This window comes from Leuresthes tenuis, unplaced genomic scaffold (assembly GCF_036924035.1).
Source record: "Leuresthes tenuis unplaced genomic scaffold, fLeuTen1.0.hap1 SCAF_4, whole genome shotgun sequence".
In the NCBI taxonomy this organism is placed as follows: Eukaryota; Metazoa; Chordata; class Actinopteri; order Atheriniformes; family Atherinopsidae; genus Leuresthes; species Leuresthes tenuis.
This window is the reverse complement of record NW_027325358.1, coordinates 17,208,843-17,224,352: the sequence shown is the minus strand read 5'-3', so window position 1 is coordinate 17,224,352 and position 15,510 is coordinate 17,208,843. Positions and strand designations below refer to the sequence as shown.

The 15,510-nt window shown below is 41.7% G+C and overlaps 1 protein-coding gene across 6 annotated transcripts in view; it reads right to left on the bottom strand.

Annotated features, from left to right (window-relative positions):
* The window catches only part of fbxw7 (F-box and WD repeat domain containing 7), a 90,683-nt gene that overhangs the window by 41,645 nt on the left and 33,528 nt on the right, over positions 1 to 15,510 (bottom strand). Inside the window, exon 1 of one of the 6 annotated variants that reach the window (XM_072384876.1) lies at positions 12,049 to 12,447. The exons of the other annotated variants lie outside the window; for them this stretch is intronic. Coding sequence (XP_072240977.1) covers positions 12,049 to 12,276 — 228 coding nt within the window. The 5' untranslated portion in view covers positions 12,277 to 12,447. Of the gene's footprint in view, positions 1 to 12,048; positions 12,448 to 15,510 lie in introns of those variants that run through there. 6 annotated transcript variants of the gene reach the window in all.

The following is a 15,510-nucleotide window of genomic DNA, read 5'->3' as shown; positions in this document are numbered from 1 at the left end:
TGGAGGACTGGCTGTAACGCCACCATCCTGTCTTATGACTGAGAACTATGAGGCGGTGATAACACTCAAGAGAACACTGGAGGGTTTGAAGCACTGCTTTTACACACACACACCTCTTTCCAAATGGTACTTCGCTGTTATTATATCGTGTTGTCGAAACATAATTTCCCTCAACGCTGAGATAAAAGTGTGTACACTTTGACACACACAGTCAGGGAGCCGGATGAATGTATTAATCAATATGGAAAAGGCTGAACTTAGGTTGTTATTCTGTTCGGCATGAACGAGGTTTTTATTCAGCATGAGGTCGGAGCCGTCATGAGCAACAAGAAAATATCTGGAGAGAAACACTGTCAGAGGATTCAGACTTTCTTCAAGTGGGAACGAATGCACGGGGGAAGATAAATAAGGACAATTCTGCTCTGCGCGCTTAGCATCACCTAATGTGACCTCAGCACCAATACAGATGAGCTGACTGCTAACACTTTATTAATGTTTGCAGACTGCAATGGAAAATGTCAACACTTACAGCAGAGAAATTAACTTCCGCTGCGGTGTTGTCTGTTGTTTGGATGATATTTTAAGGACCCTGCGTGCATCGTCATGCATATTACAAGCTTCAATATAGAAGCTTAAGGTTCATAAAGGACATGCCGAAGGACCAGCTGGTTGGTAGCTGCTGGCGAAAATAAACTTTGGAATGTGATGCAAGCCGTGCCGTTCATTTACTTTGCAGTCACGTCATTTACTATGCTTTGAAAATCACCAAATTAAGCTAAAGGGACATGACTGAAGCTCACAGCTCTTGATCTTTAATGTAAGCCACGGGATCTTCATCCAAAAACGATGCTACCGTGTTTGCTCTCTGGACTCAGTTTACAACACATTTTGATTTTCAGTCCTATACATGATGCCGTTTTAACTCGTTCAAAGAAATCAGTGCATTTTGAACAGACAGATCGTGTTAATCACTGAAAAAACTACCTCTGACTTACTGACAAACTGCTGCTCCACCGTGTGACTAATAAGGTTGACAGAGCAGCTGTTTTACTTCCAGCTCCCGGCCATACGACAAAGTGAGACAACTGGGTGTTATTTCACCTAAGAATGTGGTGTAATGGTAGGAAAATTTAGAAGACTAAATTTCTGTTGTCCAATAAGGACACAGCCAACCAATCGAAAATGTCTGTGTGCTTAAAATCGACGCACACGGCAAATCATTACAAGCTGATCTGCGGTCTAAAGTAAAACTTTTGAAAAATGACTGAAAACGCATTTGCAGACAACTTTGCTTTTAAAAGAGTTTCCAATGTATTAAATCAACACGTATTTGAAGAGATTGCTCCCGTTTTTTTTTTCTTTACAATCTGGCTGTCATTACAGCTTGTTACAACAACTAAAACTTAAAAGCTCTCTTGCTGCGAGGTCGGTGCTGAACGACGCCGTTCCGCCGACATTTCCCCAATGACTTTTTTTGCACAATCACCACTACATCTATCCATCAGGGATACATAAAACTGTAACAGCTTCTTCAGCCTCTTAATGCAGTGTTGAGTGCTGCAATCACAGTCATGACAACCTGAACAGTTACCGAAGCTCTCAGCCAGGACTGTCTGTCTGTGGAAAATGAGTGAGCATGGGGAGAGCCGCAGCTCGGAAGACAGCAGATGTGCGTCTGGAGGACATTTTGCATTGCTTTTGCATATCCATTCCTGGAAAATTCAGACATGGGGTTGGAGAAATAACAGTCATGCTTTCTACAGGCACAGCAGAGGTGTATTGATGATTTTCACAACTTGATCATGACGGTACTCCGTCATTAGATCACTACTGATACCAGACAGAGTAAAGCACCAACACGGAGGATCCCTGTCACATTATGACACACAAAACGTACAAAGCATGAAAAATCGGTCACATCGCACATAAAGATGTGGCTCTGATGCATTGACCCTTGAGATTTGACAGAGGGAAGGTCCAGGATAGCACAGATCTGAGACACTCCAGCCTTTAGCTCATGCTGCCCCCTGGAGGTGACAGCAGTATTCAGAGCGGCTGCAGACCTCGTGGGTAAATCCCCAGTCAAACCGGGGGGGATTGTGTTCACTTTACTTCTGACGATCATGACGGAAAATATTCAAACTGTAGCGCTATACCATAAATAAAAAAAAAAAAGAACAAGAGTTTTTCTTACCTGTACATTCGCAGCAAACCGTGACAGGATTAATGGACATAGAAGAAGAAAAAGAAAGCTTCAGTTAGAGAAAATATTTTTTTACAAACAGTATACAGTTTGCTCTCAGGGTCCAGGGAACCGAGGGGTCACACATCCACATTGTAAAGTCACTGCAGGCACACTCCTAATTTGAGTTTTTCTGGAAATACACCTGCCAAGATTTCCAGTATAGTTAGATTCAATGAGGTGCAAAGATCACATTTGACCAAAAATCAATAGGTTGATTAACTCATTCAGAAAATGTGAGAGTGCAGAGATTTGAAGAAATAAATAAATAAATCTAATAGACATCAGTCCTGGGGATTCACAACTAGAAGGATCTTGGTTTTTAAATTCTCTTAGTAGAATTATTTAGTACCATTTACTGTGAAGCCCCATTTAAATATCTGTTCTCAGTTTTTTCAAGCAGCAGAGATGGAAATCAGCTCAGGTTTGGGTGAGAGCTGCAGTTTCAGACACGTCCCCTCAAAATCTGACAAAGTCCAGTCAAAATGTTTGATTCGCTAAATAAAATTGGGTGAAATTACCCTTTGATGACATCATCACAACAAGCAAATTGTTAAACATCTTTTGTACAGTAAGGAGTAAGTAGCAGCTAAACACTTCTGAGTTTCTAATGTGAGACAGTTTAGTATTTACCGTTTGTTTTGGGTCTTAGTTTTTTTTTTTTGACCGATTGTACAAATTATTCAGGCTATTACAGCACAAACAACTAAAATGGTTATAGGGTCAGAGCTGAGACTGCTAGTGTAGAGTATTCTGGAAGCAAAAGTTTAAAAACTCCCACACAGAACTCACAAGTCCACAAAGGGTCGGAGGTGCCGTTATTTTTTCACATATTCCTTTCTTTATTTGCCCATATTTCTTTATATGTACTTTTTCTTTATCATAAAAGTTTGAGGAACTAATAGGCACTAAAAAAAAAATTCCTCAAGAAGCTACTTTTGAGCCAAGCTCATTGCTCGGTCTTAAAAAAACAGGCCAACTCAGTTTATTCCTCGTCGGTACCATCATGAGCATTTTGAGGACTCAAATTTTGAATTTCGCTATCACAGTCCTGGTGAAATGCTCGTCTTTGAGGCCAAAAACACAGCACCGGTCGTTTAAAAGTGTTCTACTAACACGTTGACGCATGGGAGAAATAAAAGTGCGCTGTAGGAAGAATCGAGCTGACATTCATTTTTGATTCCAGAACACATGACACTACAACTGCTTTTATTGTTTTAACAGAACGGTAAACAAGCAGTGCAGAATTGAGCCTCCGCCTTAAGGTTTACAGAAAACATTTTGAGTTGTCACTATTGGGAAAGCACAGGTGGGCTCAGATGCACAACAGAAGGGGCTCCCATAGGTAGAAAGCACAGATTTACACACCTGTGCTTTCCAAACCGGGTCGACATATTTCCTGTAAAAAAATTATTGCCTAAACAAAAGTAAAGTTATCACACTAGAGTTGTATGGGGAAACCTGATGTTACTCTCAGTGAACACGCCAGAAAAAAACAAGTCTTAAAAAGGTGCTTGAACTCATCAAAACTCAAAACAGACAATGTTCATCGCCAGGAGTGCTACAAGTCACTCAGACTTGTTTTTAAAAAAAAAAAAGATTTCACAATGTCTGATTTCAGTTGTACTTCCATGTTAAAAACAGCCAGCTGCTGAGACTGAGCGGCTCCATTAACTTGAGGCCATAAGCACATACGTGTGAGGAGTCAAAAGACTTTGGTTTGGCCACTCAGAGATGAGACCAGGAATCACTTTACCCGATGCAGGAAATAACTGAATGACTGAGAATTACAAAATTGATACGAGATGATGGCGGGCCGAGAATTGATGTTTAGTGAAACATGAGTCGATCCTCTGGCTGGCAGGCTGGGATCCTGCTCCTGTTCTGTGCCCATAGGGGGGCAAACAGAAGCGCAGCTAAAATATCCACTTTGCAGTGCCCGTTAATGACGTCGCAGACATGTCCTTCAGAGAGGACAGAACCTTGCGTGGAGACAGAACGGATTCATATTATTTTCATTTTCAATAGAGAAAGACGAGCATCTCGAAGTGTTGGCTTATGAAGGCCACGGATAAAAGAAATCAAAGAGACTTTGTTTGGCAACATTAAGAGTGACATCAGCAGAGTCCAAAGCAACCTTAACATTTCTTCTGAGTCATCTGCTACAGAGAGCTATGCTGATCATCCCAACACAGACAAGTGCATATTTCCTGTTGGATTTACTGTCCAACATCACCGTTAATGCTATTGTTCACCTCAGGAATGCTGTGGCCTACGATCAAAGATATGATGATGATAACACCGGACTCGTAGTACCCTTCCTCTTTGCATTCTAACCTGCAGTGCTGCGTTTGGGACGTGATAAGCCTCCGAACTTATTGATGCACATGGATCTTCAAGCTAAAACCCTTTGATCATATTTCATCACTGGTACCTGTAGCAATTGGCCCCTTGTGGTTTTTAACAGATTGCTATTTTTTGATTTGAACACAGCCCTCCTCCTCAGAAGCGGAGGTACAATACACCGCCGCCAAGGTCATTTATAACATGAGCAAATTCGAAGCACGGATGGCAGGGCCTAAACCTGGCAGCCGTCCCATCATCTCTCACACTTTACATACTGCTAATCAATGTCAGATGATGAATTACTGCAGGTCACATGGAGTGAATATGGTCTATTTTCCACTCACAGCTGCAAAAGGAGTTACAGTTCAACAGAGAGGATTTTATGTTGACTTTTTGCACCCGGTCATTTAGTTTGATTGAGTTTAACACATTTTAGATGCTGTCAAAAATCATTTTTGTGTGTGTGTGTGTGTGTCCTGAATGAGCGCAGGGTTCAGGTATTCTGTGGTAGACAAAAATGAAAAATCCCTCCGCTTCAGTAAAGCGAAAATGTGAAAATTTCCCAGGGCTAAATGTCTGTTTTTGATTACAGCTGAAATATGCTGCCGCATTTCTAACTTCTATCCTTGGTCCTTTTCCTTTGAAAAAGCTGCCTGCTCATCAGTGTGAGAGGCCTTGCATTAGTCACAGGGTGTTATCCTCTTGACGTCCAAGTATTCAAATATCTTCTGGGCCCGCGTGCAACAGATCTCTGTGGCAGCTGTTTCAATATGTGCACGCATACATTAACCCGCCCTGTGTTTTCTTTAACTAACCAAACTAATAAAGAGGCTCTTGATGCTCCCCACAAGTGCAGCACATTCGAAGTGCACATTAGAGAGGAGAGGACCACACACTGACTCAGACTGCCGGATTCATACGCAGTTTAGACAGACTGTGCACACATCAATGACAGCCAGACAGCTACCAATTCCCATCCAGTCTGCACCGATGACCAGATTATAGCAAGCGGGACACTGTCGAAGACAAAGGAGTGGTTTGTGGAAGGTCAGTGGTGAAAAACGCTGATGCTCAGATGGGAAGAAACGACACTTTATGTTTCTGAAGGGAAAAGCCCAGCTGACGGCTTATATTGGCAGCGATTGTATCAAAACGAATGACGCCACCGTGTTAAGCGCCGTCAACTGAACTGACTGAAAGAGTGTGTATACAATTTTTTTTTTACATCAACAATCAAAAGAATACACGGGTTGTGTGGGTGGTAAGATGTGGAGTCTTTACAGACCACTTGCACACTTCACTGAATGCAGCAAATCATGCTTTTTCACGACAGCGTGAATAGTACAAATCATAAGAAACACGACCTTTTCCATTCTGATTTGGGCCACTTCCATATGTGGTCATAAATCGGATACAGATCGGATCATCTGCAATGTGAAATCAGACGTAATAAGCATTTGGGGCTTAGTGACGCCTTTTGTTTCTGCTCATGCGTTCAAGTGTGTTGAACCGTTCACGCTGAAATCTGAAACCACCATCAGCCCGTGATGGAAAGCTGCGTGAAAGCACTTCCAGCAAGGTGTTGGACGGCTACAGGTGGCTGGATCTTCAGCTCAACAGCAGCCTGGATTGGGAACGTAACTCTAGCTATACTTCCATTCCCCTGAAACCAATTTCTGAAATCTCCTTTTGATTAAAAAAATTGCTTCGGGCTCATTTCGTTCCCTTCATTTGAAGGAAACGAAGTTGGCTTTGAAGTGTCATCGGCGGGCACGGTAAAGGCCACATGAGACATGGCTGCAATAAACCCTCAAAGTAGTTGCTAATCTGAAACAATACTTCAGGAAGGAATAACATACGTTGTGTCTTGGCCTTTTATGAAAAAAAAAAACCCCAAAAAATAAAAGAAGAGAATAATCTTCAAGAATTCCTCGCTGTTGTGTATGCTGCCTTTACTCTTATGTCAAATTTTGACCACGTTTGCTCTCGAGGAACGGATGATTGTTCAGCTCAACAGGGACAGTTGAGTTTAACGATACTCATCTTTACTGTACGATTATTAAACACAGATGTTATCTTTGGTTCACATGTTCCTCCGCTTCTGCTGTGCTGAAATCATCGCTGAGCTTCATTCATCCGCATCATATGTCCCCAGGAAAGCTTTTAAGATGTCATAAAGATCAGTGCGAGAACGCCAAGACCGGTTCCTTTATGAAAAATGGATTTGGACTGGTGAGATGAAGACATAACCGCCAGCTTGACAGCTGCTGATTACGTAGTTTGCAGCTTGACTTAACATTCAAAGCATAAATATTTAAGATACTGAACAGCTAATTATTTGCTCACTGACACAGGTGGGCTGTACTTGACTGTAAACTGAGATGAACTATTGAACTGGGACAGAGAAGTGGGTTGTCTTTTCCAGGTTTTAATTTGCTCCAAGTATTCAGTTGGGAAAAAAAGAAAAAAAAAAAAAACAGTGTTTAGGAGCTGCGACACTTCTCGAAAGAAAGAGCTCATCTTTTCTCAGCTCCTGTCTTCCACCGTGGGAACACGGTGCCTTCACACAGCCCTTTGGCAGGTGGGAGCACATTGCTCTCAAGTACGTGCTGTACGTAAAGTTCCACAACACCATTAGCCTATACTATGTGCCACCGGCTTGAACTCGCAAGGCATTTAGATCAGGATTAAGTTTACTGATCAAGTGTCGGCTCTGTCATTAATGGCAGTTTCACACGGATGATCATTAACAACAGAAAATCTATATGAGCAGCCAGCAAAGATATGCAGATGGTTACTGTGACACTTATTAAAGATTCGTTTTCCCTGAAAACGTAGATCAAAGTAAATATAATCTACAAAGGCAAGCAGCTTTTCAGTGAAAACAGGTTGTTTATCCGCCATAGCTGCAAGTCTGCTGTTATTTCAGAGGTAAATAGAAGCGTTTAGCTGATCTGGGTGCTGGGTAGCTAGCCCACTGGATCTGTATGCTGCCTGGAATGGCACTGCTTCTCAGAATAGCAGATGCCTTTGCTGTGTTATTTGCAGCCCAAGGGCAATGGAATCCACCCTCCTGCAGTGAACTGTGGTGTGGTCCTTACTTCGGGACAGAGACGGGTTTAAGTTGCGAGGACAAAAAAAATCAGCCGACTTTCGGTCACTGACTCGTGTGGAGAAGCTGTTGAATAATGGGATCCGACAGGTCGAAGCAACATCAACAGAGAAAAAAATATTCAGAGCTAAGAAAAAACATGTGCTACACAGTAGGCTGCTTAATATTCTGTAACTACCTTTAATGATCTTTTTCATAACCGATTAATCTTCTTACATTTTCACAATCAATCCTCACCTTCTCATCACATATGTCAGAATACACGAAAGGTAAGAAACGGCTTCCAAGAGTCGGATCGTTTCATTATTAAGTGACAAAAAGGAGCTTCTAATCAAAAGCCACTCAAACCCTAAAAACTGATGAGTTCAAACTCAACAGCTGGCATTTCTGCTTTGATTGCCAACAAAAAAAACAACCTCTCTTTTCAATTTCCAATGAAAATAAACAACAAATCTTAAATTCTCTCCAGCGTGTCTGCAGTCCACTTTCTATTTTCCTGTGTCTGCCTATATTAAGTACTCTAACAGTTTTGTGTCAACGTGCCTCGAATGTGTTACAACGCATCGCGTCAGTAATAAAAGAAGGAAAAAAGGACAACTTGAGGACAACTCGCCATGTAAGACATGTACGTGTGCTAACATGTGAAGGCAGTGGCTCCACCGCGGCTACCAGCTTATCAGAGAGAACAATGAAGAAGTCAGAGACAGAGCAGGCGTGAAAGTTAAAAATAAAAGCTACAGCATCTATAACGGACGCTCAGTTTTACTTGGGATGCATTAACCTAGCATCGTGCCCTAAAGAGCACATAAACATAAAGGAGTTTTCCCTCAGAAACTCCTTTATTTATCTATTTTCAACCCAGTTTTAGCCGTTCTGTCCTGATTCTGCACTCATACCGTTTCATTTTCCAACCAAAGAAACAAGGATGGCAATTTGTCACAAAGCCACATATTTAAGAGAATTTAGATTAAAGATTAATTCTCACAGGAGGGGGGGTTTAAAAAAAAAAGATGTGTATAAAAAGCAGTAACAGAAAAAATAGGTTTTGTAATATGAATAGTACAGACAAATAACACTTGAGCCCCTATCGGATCCTCTGACCTCTCGGGAGCAGGATCCGCTGTGGTGTCATGTCACCCTGGTTGTCACGTACCAGTTAGAAACACGCAACTAGGTTTGAAAGTGAGCATAACTCTCTTCTGTGTATCCAGCCGTATGCTCTGGAAAAAAGGCAGTCAGCAAAAAAGGCAGTGCTTGTCAAGAACTTTGGATTGCTGTGAATTAGTTTACAAAATGCTATATTTGCGTCTACTTTAACTGATTGATTGAAACAGAGAAGATTTATTTGATGTCTTTCTGAAAAAGTCGTCTGAGTAACAGAGACAGCAGAGATCCTCTGGATGGACACGCATCATATCAGTTGGAAACATTATCAGGGAACTACAACTCGGTCTTAAAACTAACAAAAGAGAGGCCAACAAACAAAAAGCAAACAAAACAAAAAGTCAATTCGCGGCAGGTCACGTGCCTTTGGCGATAGTGTCTGTGCAAAGAAAACCCTGAGGCTGTCGGGAAGTTGCTAAAGAAAGTTGCAACACACCCACAGCACCTGCTCAAACAGCACATGCATCTTGCTGATAGCTGTTGATGCAGACATAGCTACTAAGGGCAAGTCCAGATTGCCTTACTCAACAGGCCTGCAGTGCAGGGTGTGGTGGGTGAGAAAGAGGTATAGCGGCTAACGTGTCCTGCTGTTAATGTTCTATATCTTGATATCCTGCCATCTCCTGCAACAGCCGGATGCCTATTCTGGCTACCGGAAATACGGTGTGGATTTCTTGGATAGCTTTCTTGGATAGTTTTCAGAAGACCCAAAGTTGCAAGAAACAGCCTATTGAAAAGATCGCGACCCTTTAGTGGGACTCAGATTATCCGGAAACAACGGAAAACAGGACACCCTTGATCAAATGGGAAGTAATTCCCCTTCGAGTCATATAGGACTCATTAACAACAGAAAACAACAGAAAAGGTGAAGCGTGTCCGTTTATGACAATATACTTTCAATTTAAGTTGCTCTATATCCCCAGAGACCCCAAAAATTGCAGCTATGCCATTCACTGACAGCTGCCACATGCGCAGCACGGCCCGCGATGCTTTAACTCCACACGGATCAACAGGAGCAACAACTCCCTGAACTGGCCTTGCGGGAACCTTCCGCTTAATTCGCTCAACAAAGGAAACTTCTGAAAAGAGAGAGTTTTCATGAAGAGATAATTCATCGCATGCAAACAAAAGTTGATCATTTAACAACAGAGAAATAACACGCAGCAGTGACACTGGAAGGTGGTGAGAGTTTAACACTTCAGCTCGAGCCTGACATTACAGCTGTTCTTTTTCTTTGCTTCCCCCTTGGAGATCCGTTATTTTAAACAGGAATTGTTCAGTCGAGATGCCTCAGTAATATTAATAAATGTGGAAATCGCAGCGGTATAACACAGACTGTCAGTGGAATAAACCGTCTGACTCTACATCATTTCATGGAAATAAATCTAAAGACAGTGAGCCCCACGACCAGCCAACATCCACAGAAGCAGGCTAAAAAAAGAAAAGAACAAAGTCTCTAACCGAAGACAAACACGCCTGGGCAGAATAAAAGCCACTGCTATGTGTAGACATTTCTAACGGTGCTTCACTCTTTGCTACAACACAAGGCCGCACTTTTGAAGAAGGAAGGTAACCGCAGAAACGTTTGACATTCTTTAATCTGCTGCTGGGCGAGCAAAAGAAACCTCCCGCTGCAGTTTATCTCGGCTCATTCTTTCAATCTGTTGTGTCCCAAAAACATTAACAGCAACTATAAAAAATAATCCCTTTTTGAGAAAATGGCAAGCTGACAATCTCCAGAAATTGTCATTCTTTTTGAGCCTCTCTCCTCAGCACACCATCTGCACAGCTGTTGATGCCATTAAAAAGCATCACTTAAAGAAAAGGAGCAAGCACAGCTACCGTCCCGTCTTCCTGGGTTTCACATTTACAAATCAGCTCATTGGGATTGAAACACACACACAAGATTAAAAAAAATAAATAAAATGAAGTCATAAAAGATTGTACAAGCCCCTCCGACACTGCGTAAACAATCTCGCAGCTTAAAATGGAAACAGCAGCCCAGGAATAAAGTTGCATCTCTTAAGGTCTCAGATTGTCCAGGACCAAAGACCAAAAAGTGTCAGATGTGTATTTCAATGTCAGACGGAAAAAGCAAATACCACAGGTTAAGAAAGGTTAAAAAAAACAAAAAACTCTAGAAATAAAAATAATAATAAAAATAAATACATAAAAATTACAAAACCAAATGACTAGCAATTTATTAGATGTATGTGCAGATGCTTGATTTATTCTACAGGTTTGCTTTAAGTTCAGTTTGGTGAGATGTGCTGTAAATGTAAAACAGATATTTTCATTCATGAAATAGGAGCCAGATGAAGCAACGTCTTCGGTCCTTTCTCAACACAGGAGAATAATTTATTTCAGGTTACACTTGCTATTACATTGGATTAATTCAGCTGGAATGTCAAAGTAAACTTTAAATCGTAATGTATTCAGGTCATAGTAAGAGAGCTCAAGTGCTCCAACATTCCCCGCTAAATCAAAAGAACTTTTAATACGAATGCAAACTTATTTACGATGACCAATAACGTAAATTTGTTTGTTGAAATAGGCACCAATGATAACAATAAAGAGCTCGAGTGACAACAATCGCGTGTAATTTAATTTTATCCCATGTAGAGATCAATGATCGTCTAAAAAATGACACTAAAAATAGGTTCATTGGTTACAGCCTTTTTAAGGTTATATCTTGGTGTCCGTCACCGGCCGTGGGCGGAGCTGTGGAATGCAAAACCTGCATCTATAAGAGAATAGAAAAGACAAATACGTATCCTCCTGAAGAGCTTCATTTATTTGTATCCATGCTTATAACGAGCGTTCAAACGATGTTTTAAATAAAAAGTTTCCGATAAAAGTTAATCGTTAATATTCTGTTATTTCCAACACAAACTGCAATAAGCTAAAGCAAGTTTTGTGGGGTGGGAACTAATCTTTTGAAAAGTTCAGTTCCTCATAAAAATGCCCGCTCTGAATGGTGGTGACAATAGAGAAGATGGACTCAATGAAATTAAGGAGTCATGTCAAAATTTTCCATTTTCTGCATTTAAAGCACATCGTCTGAACAAAGCAGTGACCGCAAAGGTGAAAAAGGACAAGCGTGTACGGTGAACTTTGACATTTTGCGATCGGCCATTAGACTGAAACCAAACTGCGTAGCTGGCCGATGCCGTGCGATACTCACCCGTCTGCGGCAGAAAGGTAAACCTTGTGCAATGATGTTGATGCTAAATATCTTGAGTACTTTATGAGGGGGCAGCGACTCGGGGGCGATGTCCTTGGCTTCTGCCAGGTCGAGTGCCCGGCTCTCCAGCGGGACATGCACGGTCTTCTCTTTCCCAAAGGCAACATTTGGCATCCTTCTCTGAGCAGCCGACGACGAGAAACGGGGAATAGGGCAATGCCTCAGCATTGCAAACAAGCCGTCTAATGGATCATATCTCAGAAGAAGTTCCAAAAGCTGACCAACTTTAGCTGCTGGTAGACGCTTTTTTCTTAAATAACTGGGGTGCCTTCTGTGGACCTCTAAACCATAGTGCAGATATACTAAAACTACACTTGTTGAGCTCCTACCGACTGAGGACTCATCCCACTGCTGACTGGCACCCTTTAAAGTATCTCTAGACTGTGAGGTCACTGTTGCACCCAAGCCAGGGGGAGCAGCTGATGTCAGGCCTGAAAGAGGATGGACCAACGCAGCCTCTCCCCCCTCTCATGACCCCTCCATGGTGGAATGTGCACTCGGACTTGCCCGACACAGCACACATGTGCCCAGGGAGCTTCCTCATTGTGGTCTTTCTGTGACCCCCCCCCCCACCCCCCCAAGCCCATTTGGTCCTCACAACATCACCGAGCCCAGTTAGGTTTACCTCATGAAAACTGACATCATACAACCAAACAGCAGATGACTACATCCTCGTCTAAATCCAACTGGTCAAGCGAAGTGTTGAAACTAGGATTTGACATATGCCAACTTTCTCTGACTATTTCATGATCCAGGGTGCTGAGGAATGTTGCTGACTGTCTAGGTCAGCAAAGAGGCTTAGGATATTTCAGGAGGAGATCACAGCTGCCCAAGGTTAGTATGTTCAACACGTACACGGATTTACTTGAAGGGATTCAAGAGGGATGGTCTTTTAAGTCTACTGAAGCATTTCACATTAAGCTACAAATACAGTAAAAGCAGCAGGGAGTCTTTCCTTTTCAATTCAGTCGTTTTATACAAGATGTTTTTTGGAAAAGATGTAAAACTATGAAGTTGCTCGGTGGCAACAAATGGTTCAACAGCAGGGGACCTATATTTATGTAATTTAAGTTCAGTCTCTCCCTGTAAGAACTGTAAGATCAGCATAGTTGGAGCAGTTTGGTAAGTAATGAACAGCGGTTCAGCCAATTAAGCATGATGAACTGAGGCAGCCAGGGGTTAAACAGGGATTACATCTATTGAAAGAAGTTATAGTACAGTTTACTTTTCTGCCTCTTCACAAGCAAAACATAATCTGAGCAGACATCACTGTTGTCGCTGGTTAATGTAGATTTTTTTCTTTCTTTCCTGCGATTTGGCTGGATTTCAAATGTATGAGGACATCAACAGATTTCAACATTTCAACAGATCACTTGGGCTCTGGAGGTAAATTATCTGTTTGTCAGATGGCACTGCGGTTATAAAATCGGGAAGGTGTGTTGCATTCCAAAAAAATCAGATTTTCTTCTTACTAATACAGAAACACTTTTTTTTAGTGGTGTAAACGTGCTGAGTGTAAGAGGGCAACATTAACAATAACAAATGCAGCTTGGTAATCTGTTGATTACAACAAATATTATTAGAAATAACTTTGCCATTAGCAAACAAAGCCATCATCTTTGATTAATTGATAAATGATTAGTTGTGTAATTATTATTAGTTGTCAGGACAGCAAAACGGGACGTTCAGCCTTGAGTGGAAGTCGATGGGATACCATTCAGTGCACTTACTGAAAATGAGCGGGTATGCATGTCCTGACTTCTGACTTTTAGCACAAACTGCAATATTCAAGTGTCCAACTTCTAAAAGTTAAGATCAAGGTAACCTTAGGTAAAGATCTGTGTGTGTGTGTGTGTGTGTGTGTGTGTGTGTGTGTGTGTGTGTGTGTGTGTGTGCACTTCAAGCCAAGTACTCAAAGTGCTGTCTTGCAAATAAACAATTAAAAAAAGCTGATGTCAGCAGGCCATTTTGAAATTAGACATTTCATATCATGTCTCCAATCTGACTGAATATGTTAACTTTTTAATCAAAGGGAATCAAATGAACAAATCACAATTCCCCTCAGTCGTGGCGTGAAATAACCAATGAGGCGACACCGACTGGCTGCTTGTTTCCGACTTGTTCCAGACCTTGTCGAGGTTACTTGAGCTTTCAGACTAATCTTAGGCCATCAAGCCATGTGAAAGACACGCTGTTCCAGTCCGCTACAACATGATCACTCCCAATGTAACTTATTACATCCAAAGTATACCTTTTCCAACCACGTTTTCTGTGAAAGGAGATGGTATGTCCTACGGTGACGAAGCAGAAATCAGGGTATCTTCTGAGCAAAGGCACAACCCCGCAGAGCGTTTATGAATATTATCCGACTGCTTTCTTTCTGCTTTCTTTCCATCTGCATTACTGCTTGGTCACTCACTTTGCAATCCCACATTAGACATACAAAATACTACCGGAGGCAAGAAGTCAAGAATGTTCGGCTTCTAGTTACACAGTACACCATCAAATCACTTCCAGCGCTGAGGCGACTGGCATGAACTCAGACGCAGGTTCTGTGGGAGGGAGAAGCTGCGATGCTGTATACAGTTACAGTATTTACCACTTTCATAATTGTCAACTCTGTGAAAAAACGCTAAGCAAGAACTAAAGTGATCCAACACATCTTCTGTAAGCCAGCCCCTCCTCGCAGAGTTATGGAGACAAATTCATCAGCTTGACGCCATCAAATCGACGCACATGCTTTGTTGGCAGAGCATAAATGCTGACATCTGCTGTCATACTCCACCACAGCAGCTCTAAAAACAACATGAGACGACTCAAACGGATTGTTTTTAAATGTTCGATCGTGTAAAATAAGAATGAGATGTCTTTCCACTGTGCACTAAAGACAGAGAGCAATGTAATGGCGTTTTCTGCGACTGAAGCGCATAATATGGCATGAAGCAGAGTGGGTTTTTCTAACATTTTAACATCTAACAGAAGATGCTTCGCTTCAAAAAGGAAACAAAAGAGAAGCTCAATTCCAGCTCATGTCGCTGGACTGCAACAGGTCTCCTCAGTGAAACTCATGATGCAGTCTGAGCTGAGCAGCAAAAAAAATAAATAAATAAATAAATCAACGACAAACTGTGAACCTTGGATTATTGACCAGCATGTGCACCGTTTCCAGACTACTGCCTCCCTCTGGTGTCAGAGACTGGAACAGCAGGCAAAAGATTTCAAACCTCTAATGTGGTACCGACAAATTCCTTTTCTCGTTACCCTTTAAAACTTCAACAATAACACACCTACACAACATCCCCTTATCTTTTCCAAATCTAATCATTAGGTTAGTCAGAGCTGCGTAAAGCAATTCATACAATGATAGAAACTTTTTAAAAAAAAAGAAAAAAAAAGCATCAA